This window comes from Zeus faber, assembly GCF_960531495.2.
Source record: "Zeus faber genome assembly, chromosome: 11".
Classification (NCBI taxonomy): domain Eukaryota; kingdom Metazoa; phylum Chordata; class Actinopteri; order Zeiformes; family Zeidae; genus Zeus; species Zeus faber.
Genome location: NC_137205.1, coordinates 3,331,714 through 3,356,785, shown reverse-complemented (window position 1 = coordinate 3,356,785; position 25,072 = coordinate 3,331,714). Strand labels below are relative to the sequence as shown.

At 42.1% G+C, this 25,072-nt stretch overlaps 1 protein-coding gene across 1 annotated transcript in view; it reads right to left on the bottom strand.

Annotated features, from left to right (window-relative positions):
* smg1 (SMG1 nonsense mediated mRNA decay associated PI3K related kinase) overlaps window positions 1–24,829 on the bottom strand; it is a gene marked incomplete at its 5' end in the record, with an annotated part of 151,603 nt that extends 126,774 nt beyond the window's left edge. The window contains 21 exons of the mRNA XM_080009518.1: window positions 24–188; window positions 4,063–4,265; window positions 5,514–5,758; window positions 5,924–6,064; window positions 6,983–7,084; window positions 7,167–7,254; window positions 7,659–7,777; window positions 12,013–12,174; window positions 12,587–12,717; window positions 13,337–13,609; window positions 14,112–14,213; window positions 17,938–18,159; window positions 18,826–18,996; window positions 19,342–19,439; window positions 20,728–20,800; window positions 20,959–21,084; window positions 21,298–21,511; window positions 22,257–22,315; window positions 22,539–22,675; window positions 23,003–23,155; window positions 24,649–24,829. Coding sequence (XP_079865644.1) covers window positions 24–188; window positions 4,063–4,265; window positions 5,514–5,758; window positions 5,924–6,064; window positions 6,983–7,084; window positions 7,167–7,254; window positions 7,659–7,777; window positions 12,013–12,174; window positions 12,587–12,717; window positions 13,337–13,609; window positions 14,112–14,213; window positions 17,938–18,159; window positions 18,826–18,996; window positions 19,342–19,439; window positions 20,728–20,800; window positions 20,959–21,084; window positions 21,298–21,511; window positions 22,257–22,315; window positions 22,539–22,675; window positions 23,003–23,155; window positions 24,649–24,829 — 3,165 coding nt within the window. The remainder of the gene's footprint in view (window positions 1–23; window positions 189–4,062; window positions 4,266–5,513; window positions 5,759–5,923; window positions 6,065–6,982; window positions 7,085–7,166; window positions 7,255–7,658; window positions 7,778–12,012; window positions 12,175–12,586; window positions 12,718–13,336; window positions 13,610–14,111; window positions 14,214–17,937; window positions 18,160–18,825; window positions 18,997–19,341; window positions 19,440–20,727; window positions 20,801–20,958; window positions 21,085–21,297; window positions 21,512–22,256; window positions 22,316–22,538; window positions 22,676–23,002; window positions 23,156–24,648) is intronic.
* Window positions 24,830–25,072: the final 243 nt, after the last annotated feature.

The window sequence follows — 25,072 nt, the reverse complement described above, 5'->3', positions numbered from 1 at the left end:
TCATCTTGTAGCATCAGACATACTTGGGTGCTGCTGCTGTTCTTGATCTCAGTGAGCAGGTCGAAGCCGTGGCGCACTGTGACGGCTGGCTGGCCAGACAGAAGCCCCACCCTCATTAAGGCCAGGCGGATTCTAGTCAGCCAATCCTGGCACGTCTGTCGGTTAGTGTAGAAGAATGTTCTGATGCCCTGTGAGATGAAGCAAGCACGTATGTTCACGCAAGGGCTATGATGGCAACATCTCAAGTTTGACATTTGAAATAAATACATTAGAATTTTGGATCTTACAAAAGATGATTATAGAATCATGTTTCCTAAATGTAGTCAGGACAAAATCCTATATTATCTTAAGTTATGAATTTAACTATTACAGAAGGCTCCTAATCATGGTCGACCGATATGGGTTTTTCCCCAATGGCCGATGCCGTTACTTAGAGCGGTGTGGCCAATGGCCAATATATAGTACCGATATATATTTTAGCATCTGATAACATACAACTATTAATAACAAGAGATAATTGCTGAACTTAAATGAACTTTAAGTAACACAAATTTTATTGTCTGCGTTTTGTCTCTGCAGTGCCATAGCAACGGAAAGCAATGGGGAGACGTGTGGGCACGGGAGTGGGGAGGCGCGGAAAAAACAAAACAAAAAAAAACTACACTTAAATTCTCATGAGTTAGGTTTACGTTTTACCTCAAATGCAAAGGATTTCCCAACTGCACTCCTGCTGTTTTCTTTCAAAACTGGTCATGGTGGCTCTGCACTTGCCATCTTTAATGAGCGAACACCATAACAAACCGGAGCGCAAGAAACAGTGAAGACAGCAAGTAAGTGGTTGTTTGTGCGGTTATTGTGCTGATAGGATATTTGAGTTACTGTTGCCTCTCTATCGTCTCGAATCAGTCTGCCCATTCTCCTCTGACGTCAAGAAGGCATTTTCGCCCACACAACTGCCACTCACTGGATATTTTCTCTTTTTCTGAACATTCTCTGTCAACCCTAGAGATGGTTGTGTGTGAAAATCCGAGTAGGTCAGCAGTTTCTGAAATACTCAGACCAGCCCGTCTGGCACTAACAACCATGCCACGTTCCAAGTCACTTAAATCCCCCTTCTTCCCCATTCTGATGCTCGGTTTGAACTTCAGCAAGTCATCCTCACCATGTCTACATGCAATGAGTTGCTGCCATTTGATTGGCTAATTAGCTATTTGTGTTAACAAGCAATTGAACAGGTGTAGCTAATAAAGTGGCCGGTGAGTAAGTGAATTAATTAATTAATTAATTAATTAATTAATTAATTACATACATACATACATACATACATACATACATACATACATACACACACACACATACATACATACATACATACACACACACACACACACACACACACACACACAAATACACATACAGTATATACGCTCATATACACACGCATATACACACACACATATATATATAGATGCACATATGTACATGCACATACTGTATATAGATGCATACACACACGCACATAGATACATACACATGCATACAGCGACACGCACACAGCCTCACAGGTTCAAAGGTTAGGGTTTTTCGGCTTTCGGGTGAAATTTCAGGATGAACCTAAAATGCACTATAACCTTTACAGGTGAACTTAATTTGACTTTCTCTAAACTTTTGAATGCACATGTCCAACTGTTCAATGTTTCAGTACTTTTTGAACAGCTTGCTGTTCTCTAACAAGGAGCTGAACGGCAAAATTCACAACAGGTGTTTGATCCATGAATCGACCAATAAATGTCCTGGTTCAATTACTATTAGTATTAAAACAGTCCTCTTCATCATGCTGTTCACATTTTGACATCATGAGACCAAGACGACACCTAACAACTGATCAACAGTAGCTCGCCATTGCGAGGCTTCAAACAGGATGTTCTCAGAGGGAAGTGGCCACTGAGCTTAGAGTGTCACAGAGTGTCATCAGCAGGTTGCAACAGAGATACAGAGAGACTGGAAGAGTCACAGAAAGGCATAGAAGTGGACGTCCTTTGGCCACATCCCACACTGATGAGCGCGTCATTGTGAACAGTGCCCTGCGGAACCGGATGATGAATGCCACTCAAGTCCAGGCACATTTAAGGGAGGTGAGAGGCACCCAAGTGTCACGTCAGACCATTCCAAACCGTTTACATCAGTGTGGTCTGCGTGCTAGGCGACCTGCAAGGGTACCTGACCACACCACCAGGCACAGGCATCATCGTCTTGCATGGGCCAAGGAGCATTTAGGCCGGACGAGGGACCAGTGGGCCTCAGTGCTGTTCTCTGATGAACATCGATTCACGTTGAGCAGAAATGATGGCCGCCAACGATGTTGGAGACGTCAAGGAGAGCACTATGCATCAGCCACTGTTGTCACCAGACGAGCCTTTGGTGGTGGTGGTGTTACAGTGTGGGCAGGTGTGTCTAGTCAATACAGAACTGCCCTACACTTTGTGAATGGTACAGTGACAAGCCCATACTACCTGAATAACATCATTAATCCAGTCATTGTGCCCCTGCATGAACAACACAGGCCTAATTTCATCTTCATGGACGACAATGCTCCAGCTCATCGAGGTTGCATCATTGGGGAACGGCTGCTAGAGACTGGGGTACCTCAAATGGAGTGGCCTGCACTTTCTCCAGACCTGAATCCCATAGAAAACCTATGGGATCAGCTGAGTCACCGTGTAGAGGCTCGTAACTCTGTACCCCAGAACCTCAATGACCTGAGGGCCGCCCTTCAAGAAGAGTGGCGTGCCATGCAGACAATAAGTCGACGGGGATTGTAGCGGGGATTGTAGCTCAGGAGGTAGAGCTGGTCGTCTAGTAATCTAAAGGTTGCTGGTTCGATCCCAGGCTCCTCCTGCTAGCATGCTGTAGTGTCCTTGAGCAAGACACTTAACCCCTAATTGCTCCTGATGGCTGCGTCCGTCGGTGTTTGAATAATTGTAAGTCGCTTTGGATAAAAGCGTCTGCTAAATGTAATGTAATGTAATGTAATGACTTGTGAACAGCATGAGACGTGGTTGTCAAGCTGTAATTGATGCTCAAGGGCACATGACTTATTATTGAGACATTGACATTTTTTGTTGTGGTAAACCCACCACTGTTGTTGGCTTTCGTTTCAATCAATTGTTTGAGATGAGGAAATCACCATTGCATGCTTCTACTTAAATGCCCTACTTTCATGATATAATATCACTGTCGCGTGAACTTTTTACATTTTCCATAAATTTCACCCAAAAGCCAAATATCCCTAACTTTTTGTGAGTAGTGTATATATACACACATATATACACATATATATATACATATATACATACATATATACACATATATATATACATATATACATACATACACACATATATATATATACATATATATATACAAATATATATATACATATACATACATATACATATATACATACATACATATATACATATATATATACATACATATATATATACACACATATATATATACACACATATATATATACACATATATACATATATATATACATACATATATATATACATACATATATATATACACACATACATACATACATACATACATATATATATACACACACACACACACACACACACACACACACAAACATATACATACACACACACACATATCTATATATAAATATACACACACACACACACACACACACAAGTCTGCAGACATTTTTTGTTTATCGCCTTGTGAGTGAAGGCATCGGCTGATGCCCATTATCTCAGAATGCGCAAATATTGGCCCAATTAATCGGCTAACCAATCAATCGTCGACCACTAGCTCCTAATTTAAGAATGTTCTCAATTATGAACCCTATTTTAGTCCTAAGTCAAAAATAATTGTCAAAAAATGGCAGCCAGACTACATCAGGGAACATTTAGATAGAAATGTGAATGAAACCTGAGGATGGCTATGCTCTTAAAGCGACAATCCATAAGATTTTTTGTTTTGTGTGAATTACACTACTAGTCCCCAAGTCCAAACTGTAAGGATGACCTTGGGTGGCGCAGTGAGGGCGTTGGCGCAGCCCTCGTAGGCGTTGTACATGAGCTTCTCCAGATTCTCCAGGAACTGCATGAGCAGAGCCAGGCGCAGCTGGTTTGAGTGATGGCCATCGCTGTCTCCTCCGGCCCCGCTCCATGCCCCCATTTCCTGCTGCTCGGGGTTCAGACTGTGGGCCGCCAGGCTCCGGATCATACCTGGAGGTGAAGGAGGGTCAGCAGGAAAGGACCATTACATTTAATGGCAACACTCGGGGTAGTGAGGCCGGTAGGAACCTGAGCGCAACTCAAATTTGTCTGAAATTGGAATTAAGCAAGGAAGTTCGAGATTATCGAACATCGATCGATCGATCAAAAGCAATGAAAATGAAACTTAATTTTGAGAGTTTAAAAGCTATATCGCTGGTTCTCAGTTTCTATGATGAGTAAGCCTAAAAGAAAACTTAACCAACATCCAAATCTAAAATAACATTGTAGATTGTTGCAGAGGTTTTGACAAATCTGCCAGGATTTCCCTTAATTGCGATACTGAATTCTGATAATCTAGAACTGGAGTCTCTGTGGTCTGTGTAATACATACAATATTCATAATATCATTCAGCATTCTTTAGTCGGAAAGTTAAATGGACAATGTCTTCTCAGACATCCTACTTCTGTATTATAGTCGTACCACTTTCTTTCAGCATGTTGCGGGTTTATGACTACACAAAATAGAAACATTAACCCACATCTTACCCTTCCACAATGCAGTGTGGTATACGCTTAAAAGCTCATTGCAAAGTGTTCTGTGTATTACATTATCTCATCAGATATAATACGTAATCATGGTACTTTCCACGTTCTATCTTAGCATACTATGGTTAGACATACGAATGACTAATTTTGTGCACAGAGGTCATTGTCTGGTAACCGACTGAGTGGAAAAAAAAAAAATCGAAAAATCTATATTCTTAGAATCTGTATGTCCTTTGATTATTTCGCCAACTGTTCATCCAATCCACGCCGCACTTGGCGTGTGTATTGCTGAGGACCCAAGGGCGTGCAGTGTCGAATTTGGTGAAATTTGGACACACAGCGAACGGCAAGCCGCTCCGTGCAGCTGGGGTGCTTTGAGACATCATACAATTCAACTGAGCGAGGCAATATGTGACGCACAAGATGCACGAGAGGAAGCGCTGGAGAGCGAGCTGAGTGCGTGACCTTCAACATCACGCACGCATGGGAGGAGGACACCACTGTGCAGCGAGCAGAGCGACTGGCAGTCCACATAAACACGGCTAAATCATTGACTGAGTCATTTTGAACGGGCACCATTAAAATGTCTTAAGGTCTTACATATCGAATGGGCATGTACTAGTATATATCAAGCTGGTATGAGCAAGGTCTGGATAAATGGTTTGCTGTAGAAACCGAATCGAGAACTATAAACAACTGATGGCAAAATACCCTCGATGGTCTGGAAGGTATCCTGCGCGCGGCCGAGTGGTGTGCGGAGCTTGGACAGCACGGTGAACTGGGCGGCCTCCCACACAGCCCACTGCCACAGCACTGCCTCGGTCTTCAGCAGGGTATGCGGCAGGCTGCCATTGCTGCTCCCCCCTCCTGCTGCTCCCCCCTCGGCACTGCTCCGACCCTCGCGCTTCTCCAGCCGCTGGCAGCTGTGATATAACCGCTCCAGCCAGGGCTCCTTTCTACACACACACACACACACACACACACACACACACACACACACACACACACACACACACACACACACACACACACACACACACACACACACACACACACACACACACACACACACTATAGATCTACCGAGATGTTTCTCTAGAGGGGGACGGAGTGCAACGTACCCTCCACGGTTCACGGCTCCATACAGAATGAAGCTGATCAGGTCACTGAAGTCCTGGGGGTGGAAGGTGCTGCTCGGGGTCCGACCCATGTGGCGCCGGATGGCCAGAGACATCTCCCCAATCTCTGGGTGGCTGTGGTTGCTGTGGAAAGCAGTGGCTCACATTAACCAGCAAGGGAAGACCAGACATCTCAGCTCAGCGCTCTAGTTTTTGTTGTTGTTTTAGAGAACTTCAGGTTTTGCAATTGGTAGCAAATTGAAAAATTAACACGACCGCAGGTGGAAAAACACACAATTAAATAAATTAAATTCTTTCTGTAACATCTGAGAAGAAAGGAGAAGGACATCATAATGCTTCAGAGTAGCAGAAAGGCTCTGTAGCCAAGTTAAGGTGGATGCATACTTAAATTGTAATAGTTTTTGACCAAAAAGATGTGTTCAGAACAACAGAACAACAAAATGGGGGGGGGGGGGGTGATTTGGGTTCTTTCAGTAATTTCAGTTTAAGTCCCAGAGGCAAACTTGGTCTTTTTCCTTGCTTTGAGAGCTCCCCTTGTTGGTGATTGGTCCAAAATACCTGCTAGTGGCTTGGAATGAGATATAAAGAAGTAAGCAGAGTTCTTATTGAGTATTCTGACACTGGTGTTCTGAGTCATGTTCTCCCAAGGTTCTTCCATCTTTTAAAGAATGCCTCTGCCTTTAATGTGACAGAAGCGCTGTAGTTTTATCACAGGTGACAAAATGCCCAATGGCCAGAAGAATTGCAGCCACTGAAGAACTCTATACTCACAGAGATGCCCAGAGAAGAAGAAGAATATTTACACTACCCCAGAGATGCCCATACTAGTCCGCAAATGCGCAAGATATACACACGCAGCACAGACACCAAACCGAGAACCGCCGCACGAGGCCAACACACCCAGAGAGCAAGCAGGTGCGCACCCCCCCCCCATACCAGATGCATACACCCACACAAAAGAATACACCCTGACAGCAAAGATATGAAACATTACTTTAAATCACTGGAAGGTTTTTAACTATGAAGTCATGCGTATCTTACCCAAGCGCCACATCCAAGGGAATTGTCCTGAGCAGCTTGCCGTAGGCCTGCCTCACTCTCACGGCCGAGTGCATCAGTTGGACTCTGCCCACGTCCACACACCTGAAAGCCCAGACCAAAAGGGAGAATGATCCATTAATTGAGATGCATGTCTCTGTTTATCCACCAACAGTGTACACATTACCTGTGCAGTAGTTCAGTAGACAGTGAAGAGGAGAGAACCTGCAGACTGGTGCAGGTCTGAAGGCAGATGCCTTGGTCTTCATTCAGTGCTGTCAAAGAGTTGAAAATTATTTCTTTAATCATACATGATTAAAAACTTTAAGATATAGTAGGGGTTGAGAGTGAGCCTCAATCCCAGATCATGTCTCAGCTGTGAATCGAATGTCATGGTTAGAAAACAGCTAATTGTGAAACCAACCAAACTATGTTGCCGTTTCAGGCAACAGTATATATATATAAATTACTGAAAATAGTTAACACACAGGGTGTCTTCAAAATAACTTAAAGTCCAAGTATTTGTATTCTGTAATGGCAAGTATCCAAGGCAATTTCTTTCATTTTCACAAGTTTCATTTGTTTGCTAAGAGAAAAAATAAAATAAAATAAAAAATAAAAATAAGGTTTTGGTGGCTTGAAATCAGCTATCCAACCTGACTTTCTTCTCTGGACTCACCGTTGGCCAGCAGGCCTTTGCAGAACTTGTGAAAGGAGGGCAGGGAGAAGAGGAGATTGTAGGTGTCAGACTTCTTCATCAGCAGAGAGATCTCCTGGGCCCACGTCAACAGCAGCTTCCTAATATCACAGTATAGTATCATGATTAGGGCTGTACCCGACTCAGAATTTTGTCATTCTAATCGGATTTGGCTGTTCAATGCGACGAGTCACCGGAGGAACGGGGCACAATCGATCACTCGTGCTTAGGGTTGGGTACAGAGAGCCGGTATTTAACGTGGTAGACCGTGGTATCAGAGTCAAAATAGCAAGAGTGAATAAAACCCTGAAAATCCAGATGAAATGCAGTTTGTGAACCCAGTACAATATGCAGGGCTCCAGACTACAACCGTTTTTGGAGACAGTGCTCCTAAATTTTATAACTAGGAGCACCAGTGCGACTTGCAAATATGCCAGTGTATTTTTAATTTGTTTATCATCATCGTACTGTATATCAGTACGCATCCCCGAGAAAGTGAACCCATTACGTACAGCGCTTATTTCGTTCCATAAAGAGGCACAAAAATAAAATGACCTATATCTAAAATAAACACATAGCATATTGTGGCGTGCCAATTGCGGGCACCCCATCACTGGCGCGTGCATCGTCGGACAGGTGCGCAAATTGAGCCCTGGTTGTTTCCTCTCCGCCCCCCTCAGGATGGCGCCCTAGGCGGCTGCCTATTTCGTGTATAGGGAGAGCCTGCCTGCAACTGCTCAGCTGGCGGATAAAAATATATATGGAGAGGAGAGTGAGCAAGAGAGCGAGCTGAGGCTGTCATCATGGTTGTGAATGACAGATACACCTGATGTTTACATTTGTTAATTATTATTTGGTGTCTATTTAAAAAAAGTACTTTAACTTAGTGATTTTTTTCTGTTAAAGCACTACTTCAAAATGGCTTGAAAATAAAACAGCACATATAACAGTTTCTGTAAATTGTCTATTTATTACCAATGCATTTATCAGTAGTCAATGTTGTAGTCGTCACAATTGTGTTGTGTGGCTCATGGTGCGAGATCTAATGTCTTTTTAAGGACTAAAATCCATTATTTGTTAACAATATACACTACTCACAAAAAGTTAGGGATATTCGGCTTTCGGGTGAAATTTCAGGATGAACCTAAAATGCACTATAACCTTTACAGGTGAACTTAATTTGACCTTCTCTAAACTTTTGAATGCACATGTCCAACTGTTCAATGTTTCAGTACTTTTTGCACAACTTGCTGTTCTCTAACAAGGAGCTGAACGGCAAAATTCACAACAGCTGTTTGATCCATGGATCAACCAAAACATTTCCTGGTTCAATTAGAATTGGTATTTAAACAGTCCTATTCATCATGCCGTTCACATTTTGACATCATGAGACCAAGACGACACCTAACAACTGATCAACAGTACCTCGCCATTGCGAGGCTTCAAACAGGATGTTCTCAGAGGGAAGTGACCACTGAGCTTAGAGTGTCACAGAGTGTCATCAGCAGGTTGCAACAGAGATACAGAGACTGGAAGAGTCACAGAAAGGCATAGAAGTGGACGTCCTTTGGCCACATCCCACACTGATGAGCGCGTCATTGTGAACAGTGCCCTGCGGAACCGGATGCAGAATGCCACTCAAGTCCAGGCACATTTAAGGGAGGTGAGAGGCACCCAAGTGTCACGTCAGACCATTCCAAACCGTTTACATCAGCGTGGTCTGCGTGCTAGACAACCTGCAAGGGTACCTGACCACACCACCAGGCATAGCCATCATTGTCTTGCCTGGGCCAGGGAGCATTTACACTGGACGAGGGACCAGTGGGCCTCAGTGCTGTTCTCTGATGAAAGTCGATTCACATTGAGCAGAATAAATGGACGCCAACAATGTTGGATACATTCAAGGAGAGCGCTATAATCAGCCACCGCCCTTCAAGAAGAGTGGGGTGCCATGCCTCAGCAGACAACAAGTCGACTTGTGAACAGCATGAGACGTGGTTGTCAAGCTGTAATTGATGCTCAAGGGAACATGACAAGTTATTGAGACATTGACATTTTTTGTTGTGGTTTACCCACAACTGTTGTTGGCTTTTGTTTCAATATATTGTTTCAGATGAGGAAATCACCATTGCATGCTTCTACTTATATGCCCTACTTTTATGATATATCACTTTAGCGTGAACTTTTTCCATTATTTCAGCCGAAAGCGAAATATCCCAAACTTTTTGTGAGTAGTGTATTTTTTTTTTTAATAAATAAGGTTTATATATATATATATATATATATATATATATATATATATATATATTAAAACCTTTGCTCTTTATAATGGTCTGGTTATATTTTGGGAATGGTGCAGGTATATTGGGATTTTCTGGGCGTGGATTTAGAGCCTAGATCCCATTCTCACATATAGCTTTAAAAAATATACATATATATAAAAAAAAAAAAAAAAAAAGTAATGTGAGTTTCCACTTTAATCAAGAATGAAATTTTTTTTAAGGCTTAAAACTTTGCCACATTAGACTGCATTTCAGCACAGACAGTAGCTGCCGCAACTTTCTCAGTAAAACGTTCAGTGAGGTTGATCTATGACTAGGTACAGTATAAACGATAAATGGAATGGGTTAAAAAATGACAAACATATCCTTTAAATCCTTTATTTTACAATTTGAGCTCACACTGAGAACATAGGTCTCACAAGTTTCTTTTGAATAAACCACTTGGATTGACTTAATAATTTTCATGTGTATCCTTCAACCAAATGTCCCCTGAACAACTCGTCATTCATACAGGTATGAATGATGAGCCCTGATTCAGAGAAACAAGGTCAGGAAGGAATTGAAATTAGATTTGGGTATTTCAGGCACTTCGGCCACAGTCATAAGAAAGTGACTGAAGGTGCTAGCATCTAGATCATCAAGCTCATCCAGCAACCGTCCAGCATATTTTAGTATGCACGTAAAGAACGAGGAGTTCTCAGACATACTTTTCATACATTTCCATGGCTCGACAGTAATGGTTGCCCGGTTGCCCTCGGAAACCAGATTGAGTCAATTGTTGATTGAGTTAATAATTTTGAGGCCTCTGGTTGCCCCCTTCAGCAACCACTTTTTAAAATAAAAATAGGGACAAACAGAAAAACCGAAATAAATACATTTTTTCCCCCAGTTAAGCGCCACACTAAACTCCTATATCAGCCTACGTGAGTATCATGTTTTACCTGTATGCCTTTCTTCGTCATCTGTGATATGAAAGTCAGATTTCTACACACTTCAGAGAAAGTAAAAGTGTGTGTCCTGCTCATAGTACCGTAATAAAATCTCAGTGCATCATGGACCGTCTTTTTGGGAGTTTAGCATATATTTTTTTTATCTGTCCGAGAGACCAACGCCCTTAACTAGTGGACTCGTTCTGATATTACGTTAGAACAAAATAAGTGGACATAGCTCTAGTCTCTGGTTGAAAGCGATCCAAACAGCCAGGAAGTGATGAGTCAGAAGTCATGCATTCATTGGAACTAGGTGTGAAAAAACATTTTAGTGGAAACTAAAAAAAAAAAAAAAAAAAAAAAAAAAACTCACTGAAACAAAAGTGTACTTACAAAACTAACTAAAATAATGTACAGGAAATGTCTTTGGTCTTTTCTAGTCAATTTGATCAAATTTGTCAACATATAGCTGTTACAATACAATAACCAGTTCTTATCTCTGTAGTCAGACAGCATAAATAATGAGCATGGCTCAGACCTCATCTGTTGGAGAGCTACTTTTAAATGGAAAGATGCAAATTAGAATTTATCATTGTTAACAATGAGGGGACAAACAGGACTGTTGAGATTCTTATTGTCTGTGTGGTGAGCATATACATGTGGGTCAAAGCGAGAAAAAAAATTGAAAAGTACAAACTACAAAGAATTTTGTTCAGTTAATGTAATGAAGCTTTTAAACATTATTTTGTCATATTTCCATTATTAAGCTAACATATAACTGCATAGTATCTCAATTACACAAAAAGATGATGCCTGGTTGGCAAACTGGCAACAACTGTTAAAAATGAGTGTTGAGCCCTGATTTAGTATTAATCTCACAATCCACTGTGGGATACGCTTGTCAGTGTAGTGTGCGAAGGTATTTCACCAGATGTTGAACATAATCCTGATGCTTTTCGCATACTTTGGTTTCTGACATACTAAACGCTAATTTTGCATACTAAATAGTATGTTAGTATGCCATTTTGGATGCAGTGTGGGTTGCCCAGCTGTCTTTCAGGATGCCCCAATACTTCCAGATACCTCCCCTCCCTGAGTGGATGAGTGCATGAGATGTACGAGCACCTGGCTTCAGGATACAGGTGCTCCTTGGACAGTAGAGCTCCCAAGAGGTTCAGCAACGTGCTAAAGTGTTTCTTTGTCGCCGTAGTAACCGTGCTGATGACGGCTCCGTCGAAGAGGGAGGGGGACGACGATGACAGGCTTGAAGAGATGAAGTGCTCATGCCTGCCATGCAGTGGGGTTTAAACAACAAACAAGTGTGTTGGATTGGCATGTGAAGCTTAGCGTGTCCGCAGAGTGCAGACACGCAGGTAATACATTGCTCAGTCCTTAAAGTGTCTTTTTGGCTAGGATAGAAAACATTCTACGTAACAAGAAACCACAACACCAACATGCTTCTCATGTACAAGAAGTTCCTTATTCTTCATGCATACACGCATGCATAATTGCGAAAAATAGATTTATATATTTAACTGTTTGTAAACCATTGCTCAGAGAGTATTGAATAATAGAAAGGTTGTTTTCCCTCAGAACTTCACCCACTCACTAAGCTGGACCACACATCAGTAAATATGACACACAAACAGCTAATTATTCACTGGTCATTTGAAGAAGTAACACAGAGAGAGAGGGGCACCTGGTGCAGTGGGAGTAGAGAGTGTACAGCACGGCATACTGCACAGCTGGGTAGTGGACAGCTAGCTCAGAGTGGACTAGCATCAGGTTCCCACTGAGCAAGGCAAACACAGTGGGGGACAAGGCCCACATCTACAAGAAACAGATGAAGGAAGACTCAGTTCAGATTTCAAGAGAGTCTTTGGTCACTGAACCGGAGGTGAAAAATGAGATGGATTCCACTTTAGTGAGTGTGTCATCAGTTGCTGAACATGACAGAACAGTGTAGAACCAGTTGATTGGCAGTGGGCTTGCGTGGTGCCTCCAAACAAGCCATTCCGTAATTTAGAATTCATTTTGAAACAACAGATAAGAGAGCACTTCATTGATCACAAGAAATTCAAAAACATGATCGTAAGAAGGAACAGAAATAAACTGATTATCTGTCCATTATGTTCTAATGGCCCGAAACCAACAGCCTAAAACTACACCCATTCAGTGAAAGTAAGTAATGAAGACTAGAAGTCAGTAAAAAATGTCTAGCATTTCTTAAAGTTAGAAATAAGAAAAAAAACGAGTACAAACTTGAATCAAAATTTGACCACACACACACACACACACACACACACACACACACACACACACACACACACACACACACACACACACACACACACACACACACACACACACACACACACACACACACACACACACACACACACACACACACTTCTGTTTTATGATGAAGAGTAGTGCCGTGGCCGCTTACCCCAATGAGGGAGTTCTTGGTGTTGCCAATAGTGGTGAGAGAGCTCAGGTTGAAAATGAGGGTGAACTGGGCCCGCTCAGGCATCAGCGCAAGGGCAGCGAAAGCCGGGTGCTGGATTTCAGGACAGGGGCAGACGGAGGTCTCGAGTGTGGCGAGGAGGCTGCGGAGAGCGCAGGCCATTTCGCCCAGCACCAGCTTGTAGGCTGCTTCCAGTGTAGGGATGTTTTTCAGACTTAGAAGAGCCTGATAGACACTGTGAGCCGCAGACATGACCTAAAGCACACAAAAACACAGGGATGCAGTACGGCATTACATACTTGAACAAATACTGAATGAACCATCCCTTTCTAAAATGTAGCGTCTTTTTTGTGGACACAAACTAAGCAAATCATAGCTTCATATTATCAGCTCCATTTGGTTTATAACTCCACTATCATAACTATATTTTTTTAATCCCCATTTGCGACGTCACTTCATGTTATAAATGCATGTGTTGCCATGATCCTTAAATTTCAGTTAATTATTCATTTTCATACAAATAATTGCAATTCATAAATTACTTGTAGTTTTCCACCCCCCCCCCCCCCATATCGTACTCTAATAAAATGGTATTTTCCTCAACTTCACTGATAAAAACAACTAAATGACATTCAAATTAATTTCTTCAGTGTTTAGCTCAAATAATTGCGAACAGGCGTTTATGTAATAACTGTGACAGCCCTATATGTCATATTCCCCCAACACACACAGGATTGTGGACACAGCCTAAACATACCTCCTTCTCCCTGTGGAAGCGCAGTTCCAAAAGCTGAGAATTGGGTGCCAACAGCTTCTCCACAAATGACGCAGGCAACTTGGTATTGATCTGGTCCACAATCTAAAAGAAATGTATTATTTGGTATTACCTACAAACCAAAAATTGTCAAAGCAGAACCACATGGTTAACCAGCCTGGTGTAAAAAAAAAAAAGAAAATAATTACAATAGGGAATAAGCTCCAATTGAAAAATTATGAGGAAAAAAGAACCACATGCCAACGTTTCCCTGAATACTATTCTCACTTCACTCAATACAAATGGGGCTTCTCCCCCACCGTGCCAGAACCTATGAATCTGTGTTTTGCCACCGCCAACTGAACTGTGCAGACTGTCACAAAATTATCATCCCAAATCAGTATTGTTCAGTCTCTTTCTTTACATTCTTTCGGTCAACAACTCTCTGCCATCTTCGCTAACGTGTAATATCTCTTTCCGTATTCCTCAAAAAAAAATGCCAACAAAGTGAAGCACAGCTTCCGGTTCGTTGTCAGGGACGACTGGTATAGGCCAAGTCCCTATATTTTTGACAATAAGATGAGAAAATATTTTTAAATAAAATACCCTAGGTGGAGAACATCTGGCCTCTAAGTTCAAGTCAATACATATATTGAAACTGATTATTTTGAAATTTGGTGGCTATGGCCATCTGCTGTGGCCATAAGATGAACATAGGGTCTGAGCACTGTCTGCAGCATCCCAGTCATAATACAGCTGTGTTGCATAAATGACAGAAAAACGCCCACTCCATTTGGATTCCATTGGGGTTAGACTCATTCAGCCCATTGACCGATCATGGCGGCCCGTACAAAATGACTTGTTCTAAGGGCCTCTGATTGGTACAGACAACAGCCGGAAAAATGGCCACAGGAACTCGATATGAATGAGGTGGACTTTTTAAAATCTGTTTTGAAGATGTTTTAGGGCTAAAAATAGAAGTAAAACAGACAAAAATTGGAGGACAAATGACAAACCGCAAGCTTTGTGGTTGCATAGCAAATCATGGCTAAGAGCTAGCTGCAGAGATTTTGGGAGGATTGCCTCCTCCATTCGCCATATTCACAGATACAAGTCTGTAACGGTGGTAAACTGCTGGTTCTCTGACAGATCAAGGAATTATTGATGTTTTGTTGCATTTAACGAGCTTAACACTTTAGCACGTCAAGTAATTCATTTTGAATAGCTCACAGTCAGTGTGTCGGTGTGTGCACACGCTACAGAGTTTGGAATGGGCTGGTCTTGGTCTGTTGAGCTTCTATGAGATGGAATCCTGTGATAGTGGGATAGTGATTGCATTTTCTCTTGTGTTCGCAACTTGACTTGTCTTGACAGATTAAGACTTTTATTTAGCCCTCCATCCAAAAGCATCACCAGCCGCAGTTGGTTAGGAGACCTGGAAATTTAACTAACTAGGAAATCTAGCCACTTCAAACTACAGAAAGAAAATGCATTTGTATGAGGTTAGAATCATAAGCTTTTCATAAATTGACAATCACACAGTTTTTGAGCAGATTCAGATTCTCTTTGCATCCCATTACAAACAAACAAACAAACAAGCGCCACCTCAGCACCATCTGGTCTGTACTGCACACCTGATCATGTGTCCAGATAACCTCACAAGGGTGGTTTAGTTTCATGTTTAACACCAATTTATCGCTCTCAAGTAAAGAAAATACACATAAAAATATAACTGCAAGCGGCAATTCACAGGTTCAAACCTTTATGCACTCAACTGAAGTTAGAACAATTGGCCAAAATCAGGCATGCGATTGGCAAAGCACAAAAATCAAGAAAGTGACAGTGCCGTAAAGTGTTATGCACTCTTCCCGTGGTTTCGTACCCCAAAACCAAAGTTGTCTAGTGCAAGAACAGCCGGGGGGGAGAATAGATATATAAAAAATAAATAAATAAAAAATAAAGATGACAGCGTTGCTTTAATGTTGTGTCTGATCGGTATACCTTTTTAGTTTGATATTCCCCTGTGGTCATTTGAAATTGCTCTATTTTAAATAAGAAAATAATTAGAATATTGAAATGAATTATATATTTTGATAATCAGAATTCAATAAACTTTATAAAAATTGAAATGTATTTAAATAAAAATTAATGACTAAATTAATGGCTGGACGGCTAACAGAGCTAGCGATGGATATAGAGCTGGTAAACTGCCACAAGTTGGGGAGCAGGAAAACAACCGTGCTGCACCACAAACCCACACTTTGCGACGTCAGTCCCCCCAACACGGAGACAGTGTGTCCCATTCCCCGTTACAGTCAAAATATGAAAAGCCTCTTGGACCATAAAAGTCCGGCAAAAAAAACAAAGACATTGCGCACGCCCAGACGCACCAATCAATACTTGCCCCCAGAGCCTGTGCAACAAAATTTGTTGAAATTCTGTCCACCAGGTTTTCAGATACAGGTTTGTAGCATTTAGGCACCCCCTATGGGTCAGGTCAGGCTCAAAAGGCTTTGGTAGACCTATTTCCAAACACTGACTGAAGATATCTACCAAGATTCATGATGACTGGACAAATGGTTAGTTATGGCAAATTTTCTGATAAGTCCCGCCTTTTGCAACAATTTTTTGGTTGATGGTGGCCATGTTTTTGAACAGATCTTGCCAATTTATAATAGAGTTATGTGTCAATACCACAATGCTGTATACCAATTCCAAAATCCAAAAAGGAGAATTAAGATTACGGCTTCACATTATGCAAATGAGCTACAAATCCATCTTGGCTGACTTTTTAAGTGCAAGAGGCCTTTTTGTAGAATACATTGAGTTGGATTTGTGTGTCAAATTTGAAGTCATCAGTTACAGAATGAATGGCATGGCCTTTCAAAATTGCGCTTTTGGGCCTTAATTACAGTGCCACCATGTGGCCGATGCTTTCCTGAGAAGCATTTGCAGATAATTTGCAGTTATTGGGCCAACTGTCATGTTTCTAGCTCGTTACATACAGCTCACAGCAATTTGAGACACTGTATAAGACAACGAAGAATGAATATAGCCACAATTCATTTATTCAATTCATGGGTTAAAATGTTTTTGTGCTCAACAAAATGAAGCAGCTCAATTACCCCAAATTAAACTACGAGCAACAACAAGCGGGTTTCACAAGCAGAGCAAATCACTTCAGCTGGTTTACCGTGTTTATGTATTTGAAAAATAATCTGTTGAACTTGAACATAATTCAGTTTAAAGAAGGAGTGAGCGCAATCACACACTTCAGAATGTATGCAGCATTTCAATAATTGCGCACTGCAATTGAAATTCTGCAAATACGTAATGTCCATACTTTAAAAATTCGGCTGTGGCTTTAGTGAACTTGAAGATGAAAAAAAGAAAATGAGGTCGACCCGGAAAAGGAGGTTGAAGTCCATCCACTGCCACGACGCAACGGCATTTGGACCAACCATCGACAAGGGGAGCTCTCAGAGCGATAAAAAGGGGGCCGAAAGAACCATTTTGTTCTTCTCTTATTCTGAACACATCTTTTTGGTCATGAAATTCTACTTTTTAAGTATGCCTCTGCCTTAAATTGTACTATTTCAATACAGACTTATTTTTTGTCCCAACACTATTCCCGAGTAACTAGAAATGGGGAATTAGTAAACTGAGAAGCACACCTAGGTATGCATGCTTTGGTATGGGCAAAACGCACCTAGGTAACTTCAAAGAGTGCCTGGTTGCCATGAGAATGGCCACATGCATTTCTGATTCTTCCAATCCTGGGGACATGACAATTTCAGCACATTGTACACAACAAATGGAAAATGCTGACCAGGGTAAGCAGGCTGAGTACAGCCAGGCTGTAGTCAGATCCACAGGACTGGCAGGAGTCCAGCTGATCCAGGCCGTAGGCGAGGACAACCTCAGTCAGCTGGGTCGAAGGTTCCAGGCTCACCAGCAGCACGCTGACACACTCGTTACCTGCAGTGAGGACGGCCTCAGAGAAGAGCACCTGCTTGGCCATGCTCACACATGCCACCACCCTGTTTAGAATCTGATCCACAAAAAGAAAGGAATGAAGAGGGTTGGAGAGGTAGGTGGCTGATTCCAATATAAATTTGTCCTAAGCTAGTAGGGAGGAGAGAACAAAAAAAAAAAAAATATATATATATATATATATATATATATATATATATATATATATATATATATATATATATATATATATATAATAAAGTAAAAAATAAACAAATAAATAAATATAAACAGTTATTTTTGACAATTTTAATTTTGACACTCTTGAATGGATTGTTGTGTCTCATATAAGCTGTTTTAGAGTACATTTGATCACGTGGCCGCTTTTCAGATTACCAAAGATAAAGTTGAAATATTGGAAATGTAAAATCTCAAAAGCCATTGAGGTTAAGATAGACTGACGGTTATTGATCAAAAATATTCTCTCAGACGGATATATCACAGTCAAGAAAAAATATAGTAGTATAAAAGTTGAGTACTCGCAGGTAAACTACTAAGAATTCACTTGCTAGTACACCAATGTAATACTAGAAAAAAGTTGGGAGAATTTGGTTGATACCACCAAGGTTTATCAACCAGGTGGGGTGTATGTATTATGTGCATTTTTATGGACATTTTTCAAAGTGTGTGTTATCTTGGTCAAGAGGAATTTCCTTCGGGATAAATAGGCATCTGTGACCCTTACGTTAGTTACATAGGCCTCTGTGATCGGCAGTCCTCTTATGGGGTTGAAGCGCTCTCCGATGCTGCGGACCACAGTGCTGAAGACCCGCAGCAAGGCTGCCAGCTTAGGCAGTGACACCGCAGGCGGGGGGATGTCGTCATCTAGCGTGTCACACCCCACATGGCCCAGGTCCTGGAGAGGAAAAAGGCACCAGAAGAATGCAGCGATACTCATACCAAGAGTCTTAAAGTCACATTAAGAGATATTTCTGCTAATCAAACAGAATTAGAAGACTCCAGAAGACGTAAAGGACTGCAAAACACTGCTAATCACCCTCAAATCCATCTCCCCAGTTCCCTGTAAGTCTAACATCCAATACACCAAAAAAAGATGTGTAGTGTTTACAAGGCCGAGACTATAAAGACACCAATATGTATTGTATATCTTACCTCTCTCATATCTCTCTTCTCGATCTCTCTCTAATGCTTTAAATCTTGTGAACAGATCAGCCGTACTTTAGAGAACGTTTCACCATACCTCTGCGTAAGCTTCCATGTCTTCCAGGAACTGACCCAACAACGTGGTAGAGAAGGTAAGGTCTGCCACCCAGAACTGCTCCAAATTCTGCAGCCAGCCTGAAGAAGGACAGCATAGTAGTATTTTTCTGTTACTCGTCATCCCCCACTGCTACTGTCCTGTTCCACATTGAGCCCGTTTTGAGCTTTGTCAAAATGTGAATGCAGCAACAGACAACAAAATACTTGTGTTGAAAGAGCTATGGCTTTTGCATTGAAGCTTTTCTTTGTAGCAAAGATACAACTTCCAGGTTCATAGTATAAGTGGTCCCCAGCATTCTGAGCTCTATTCACAAAGTTTTACAACATTAGTACGCACTACGAACGTCGTCTATTGGTAATCGACTCCATCGATCACAACTTACATTGATGTTACACATGTCCGTGCCTGTCTTTTTAATTTTAGATCTATTTATTTTCGTTTGTTTCCTAAACAAAATTTCTTAACACACCTGAGTTAAGGGACCGTCTGAGTCCTTACTCTGTACTAATGCAAAAAAAAAAAACCTGTGTCCACCGACAGTCGGGACACATTTCTCCCTGTTGCTTTCCATTGCTATAGGACTTAATTTAGTAAAAACTTGATTTTGTGTAAATATTTTACTTGTTAATAATAAATCTTGCACTTCTGGAACAGAAAGACCACTTTTGCCACATTACATTACGTTCTATAAGCACACAAACCCCACCGCGCGCACGTCCCTCCGATAAAATCGTAAATCGATTGGTATTGGATTGGAATTTTGCACGATCGCCCAAGCCTAGTCAGCACCCATAACAACAGCATTTAGTCTTTTCTTTTTAGGTATTGTGTGTAGGTGGGAATGTTCTATTTTATGCAGTTCATAAGCTAGAGGGTACCGAGATAAGTGAAATTAATTTCCCTCCGGGCATAAATAAATTACGTATCCATCTAAATTATTATTTCAAAATCAGTAAACAAAGTTGTTTTCCTCTGGGCTATAAAGTTTACCATCTGGATTTACAAATAAGCAGGACAACCTATTATGCGCTAGGTGAGGTTCTATTATGTGAAGTCAATTGGCTCAGAGCTGGTCTTCTAGTAATCTAAAGGTTGCTGGTTCCATCCCAGGCTCCTCCTGCTAGCATGCTGTAGTGCAGGAGCAAGACACTTAACCCCTAATTGCTCCTGATGGCTGCGTCCGTCGGTGTTTGAATAATTGTAAGTCGCTTTGGATAAAAGCGTCAGCTAAATGTGATGTAAAGACCTGGAATTGTCCACCACTGCTTTCCACCGCGTCACTGTCCCTTCGTGTTCTTGGTTGATACTTATATTCACCTTTATAACAGAAGGAAAAAAATATATAATAATAATAATCATCATCACCTGACACTTGGAGGGTAAGTGACTGCTTCTGTGTGTGGTCAATGTGCCAGCCAACTAAGATGTCCACTGTGTCCTTAAAAGGGAGAGAGGTGAGGAGGTACTTAGGTTATACCAACAAATATTAACACTGTACACTTAAAATAATTTAGATTGGAAAGACTATCCACCACATCCAAAGACTTTCATATCAGAGCAGTCAATTCCCAGCCCTGTGTGGCGACGGCCACTCACCCGGAAGTTGGCACTGAAGACGTGTGGATAGGAGCGGGCCACTTGCAGGATGCATTTGACGCTCTGACACAGCAGCTCTGGCGTGTCCAGGTTTTCCAGGATTGACTGCAGGCTGCTCATTACCAGCTGAAAGGACAGGAGACACATGTAATGTCAAGGTACCCCGTCTACCAGGCAGTCCCAATCAGCTTGTGACTTTCCATTTTTAACAACAGAAAGTGAAAGGAAGACAGTACTAGAGACTAGCACTTCACGTTAAATCAGCCATTCACCGGTATTTGAAAATGGTGGTCTAACAAGAACTTATTCGTGTCCCCCTCCTTAAGCCTTCTACTCCACCTGCATGACAGAGGAGAAGGACTTCCGCTCGCCCGCTGCCTCTAGGGCATGCTGTGTCGCCACCAGATAGAGCAGTTTGACCTCCTCCCGCCCTGAAGAGCTGAACTTGAGGAAGAGCCACTTGAAGATGCGCTCGGCCTCGTAGCTGAGGTTGGTGCACAGCAGACCCAGGCAGGCTGCCGCTTCCTGCCTTAGCTCCCACAACAACTTGCTGCTATAGGAACACACAATAGGGGAGAGGGCATGGGTAAGGGAATCTGTGAGGGGAAATCTCAAAAGAGGAGCTGGTGTGGAGCCAGGGTCATGGAATTAAACTATAGGCTCTGCCTTTTTCAACCCAGGCCTTATTAAAATGTTGGTTCCCATCAGTAATCACCGTTCCTAGCACAACTTCGTTGAACGCTTTAATATTGAGTAAATTCCCACTCTGCTGCAGCTTCTCACTGTGCTTAAATGAGTCTTCAGCAGACATGCCCCCAGCGTTTCAGAGCAGAGAGTACTGCCTCCCCTCACGATTTTGAAACCTAATTTTACATACTGCAAATTTGGCTGAGTGGTTAATACATTTTTCTGTTGTGTGACAAGCTTGGAACACAAATTTATTTTCACTTTACAGGTACTTTAAGCAGCCCAATGTGGCACCAAATAGTCCAATTGTACTTTTACACCACTGCCGTAAAAATGCAGATATAATGTACACTTAGGTTACAGCGTCCCTTGCACAGACCTCGCTGCTTCACGGCGGCGCAGGGAGAGAGGGCGCGGGGAGGGACAGGGCCCCCTGGTACCCTTGTAGGTTTTCCTGCACATTCGTACCCTAACACAGAAGTTACATAGTGCAAGAACAGGCGTTGGGGGGCGTCTGGTTCATCTCTTTAAAACCACAAGGAATAACCTTCAGCGTCAACTATGACAAGGCAAAACCATTGCTTCTTCAATAAGGGTAGAGAAGCAATTACCTTTCATTAAAAATGTCGTTCAGGGTACTCAGGATGGTATCCAACTGCTTGATTAGGACCTACAGGAAAACAAAACAACCGGTCAACTCGACTCCACAGTCGTTTGACCAATGGTCAAACTCTACTTGGTATGCAAATGGTCTCATCATCACCCACTTCCAAAGATAATAATGCATCTTAAATCTTCAGCCCATATACATGCCTAGTGATGCTAATACTTTTTCAAAGTTGAAATATTGTTGCAGAGACACAATTTGGGTAGAATCCCCAACACAGACATACCAATTTATTTTCGGCATGGCTGATTAACTCCTTCAGTTGTTTGAGGGTTGCCAGCCTGCGGTCCCTATCATCCTCCCTGGAAACACGGCGCAGGAGGTTGGCCAGCCGAGACTCCTCTGAGTGAGCCATGCCTCTGTCTACATGAATAAAATAATATATTTTATCTGCACAGCAAGAATGTGAAGTTCCACGAGGACCTCCGGTTATACTTTTGGGGACTGGAAGACGGCGGTAATGCAGGAATGGACAGCTGGTTGTGATGTGGCCTGGCATATATTGTTTTTCACATTTATAAAACAGATTGAAATCGATCATACAGTTCATTTACAAAAAGCTGTGTTTGCATATCTGATGGCATTGGTAGGCCTGAACATTATTGTGAAATTCACAAAATTGTGAGGTGAAATTTATTAATTCTGTATGATTCATATTTGTTGTGGGGTGGGCGTGTGTGGGGGGCTTACCCTGTGATTTCCTCATGTCCTTGGAAGCTAAAGCACGGTTTCCATGCTGAAAAGGAGTCAAATCCTCCGTCACGTCATTGAGCCTCAACTCTTGCCCCAGCGACTTCCAACCAAATGTAGTATCACAGAGATTTCCACCAACTTCATGCCCACCTGGGGGAGAAGGCGTTACATTGTTTGCTATAAAGACACATTGGGAGTGAGCAATATGACAGTATAAAACGCATTAGAGTAACAGGTTTTCCCCCCAACCATAGCTAAAGCAGCTGATTTCAATCATCTCAGCCCTCTGATAGTGTGCCAATCATTGAAATCAGCTGGTGGAAACCTGTGTGCTTGTGGCACATGCTTAAGTATCCTGCACTATTACTTACCCTGTGTCCGAAATGGGAGGACTCCTGTTTTTAGTGTCCTTTTCATAATGGTCAAAAGAGAAGGGTGAGTCAACACATTGGTAGCACATGAGTGCAACAGCAGCGGATATTAAAAATGGAAAATTCCCAAAGAAAACAAAATATATGAGTCCTAAATATGTAGTCTGAGGGAGTCTTTGGGAACTAACCAACTTCCAACGGTCCACAATCCCTACAAAGAACAACCATAGTGGGGAAAACTAAAGCCACAGGCACAGTTTTTTGGCCGGTTCGCTTTCGTTTAGTTGCAACAGTACAGGATCGGGTGCGGAAGAACTGGATCCACTTAACTAGGAAGGACAACTGCAGACAACTGTTTTATATCATAGATCATCACCTGGGTATAAAATACGCTTGGGCCGATTTATGATTAAATCGTCTATCGTGATTGACATTGATTTTATTTTATTTTTTTAATCAACCAGGAAAAATCAGAGAATATAAATGGGGTAGGTGCCGTGTACCGTGTTCTGAAACTGGAGTGGAGAGAGGGAGGGTGGGGGAGATAGAAAGGGAGGGAGAGGGGGGCGGAGGCACGCCCCCTCTCCACTCAGAGCTGAGTGATCGGGTCTCACTTCAACTCTTCAGTCCTGTACAGACTTTGAGGGGCTGGTGCGTTAACAAAAAAAAAAAATAATAATAAAAAAAATTAGGACCAGAACCTATGCTCTAGGCATTTTACCGCTCTGGGCAAAACGGAGCAGCACAACATTTTTTTTTGTTTGTTTCTCCTCCAGACATCGGTGCGTGCAGGCTCCAGTGCGGGTCTTTTTATTTCAGATATTTATTTTTGTTTGTTTCCTACATGTATGAAACTAAATTAAGTTAAGGGACTGTCAAGTTCTTACTCAGTTCTGTTCCCAAAAACAAAACAAACCCTGTGCTTTCCGTTGTTATGGGACCTAATTTAGTAAAAACTGGATGTTTTGGTGTAAATACTTTACCTGTAAATAATGAATCCTGCACTTCTGGAACGGTGTGCACGCGCGCGCCCTCGATAAAATCAAGTATCCAATTCCAATCGCTACCCCCCAGCGATCAGCGATTGGAATTTTGCACCATCGCCCAAGCCTAGTATAAAATATACTAATACTTAAAATCAATCCTGCTAGACACACCACACCACTCGCAATAAAAGTACTGACTTCAAGACTTCTCAACTAAAGGTGACAGAAATTAAAGCAATTCAATGAGAATTCTCTTCAACTAAGGGGTGTAGTAGGGGCCACTTACCCTCTTGTTGGAGTGACTCTGGATTTGCGTAGGCATTGCTGTGCAGTGGCAGGGGAGAGTCAGGACGGTCTGAGGGCACCACGTTGTACAGGGCTTCTGGGCCGAAGTCTCCAGGGGGGTTACTCTTCACACCCTCCTGGCTGGCTGACGCACTGTCAACTCTTAATAGTGGGAGGGACATTCCACAGGGGCAAAGTTAAATAGTACATACACCTGACAGGACAAAGATTACCGGCAAGAATACCAACACAACAGCACAATTGCAAATTGACAATTTTCACTTTTTCAATTTTCATGTGCCTTCCAAGGTTTCAATGACTACTCTTTAGCGTTAAGTGTTGTGAAGTCACGAGCAGCAAGGAAAATTGGACCTTCCTGCCAATTACGGTGTAATTGCAGAATTTTGCCTGGAAGGTTTAATTGG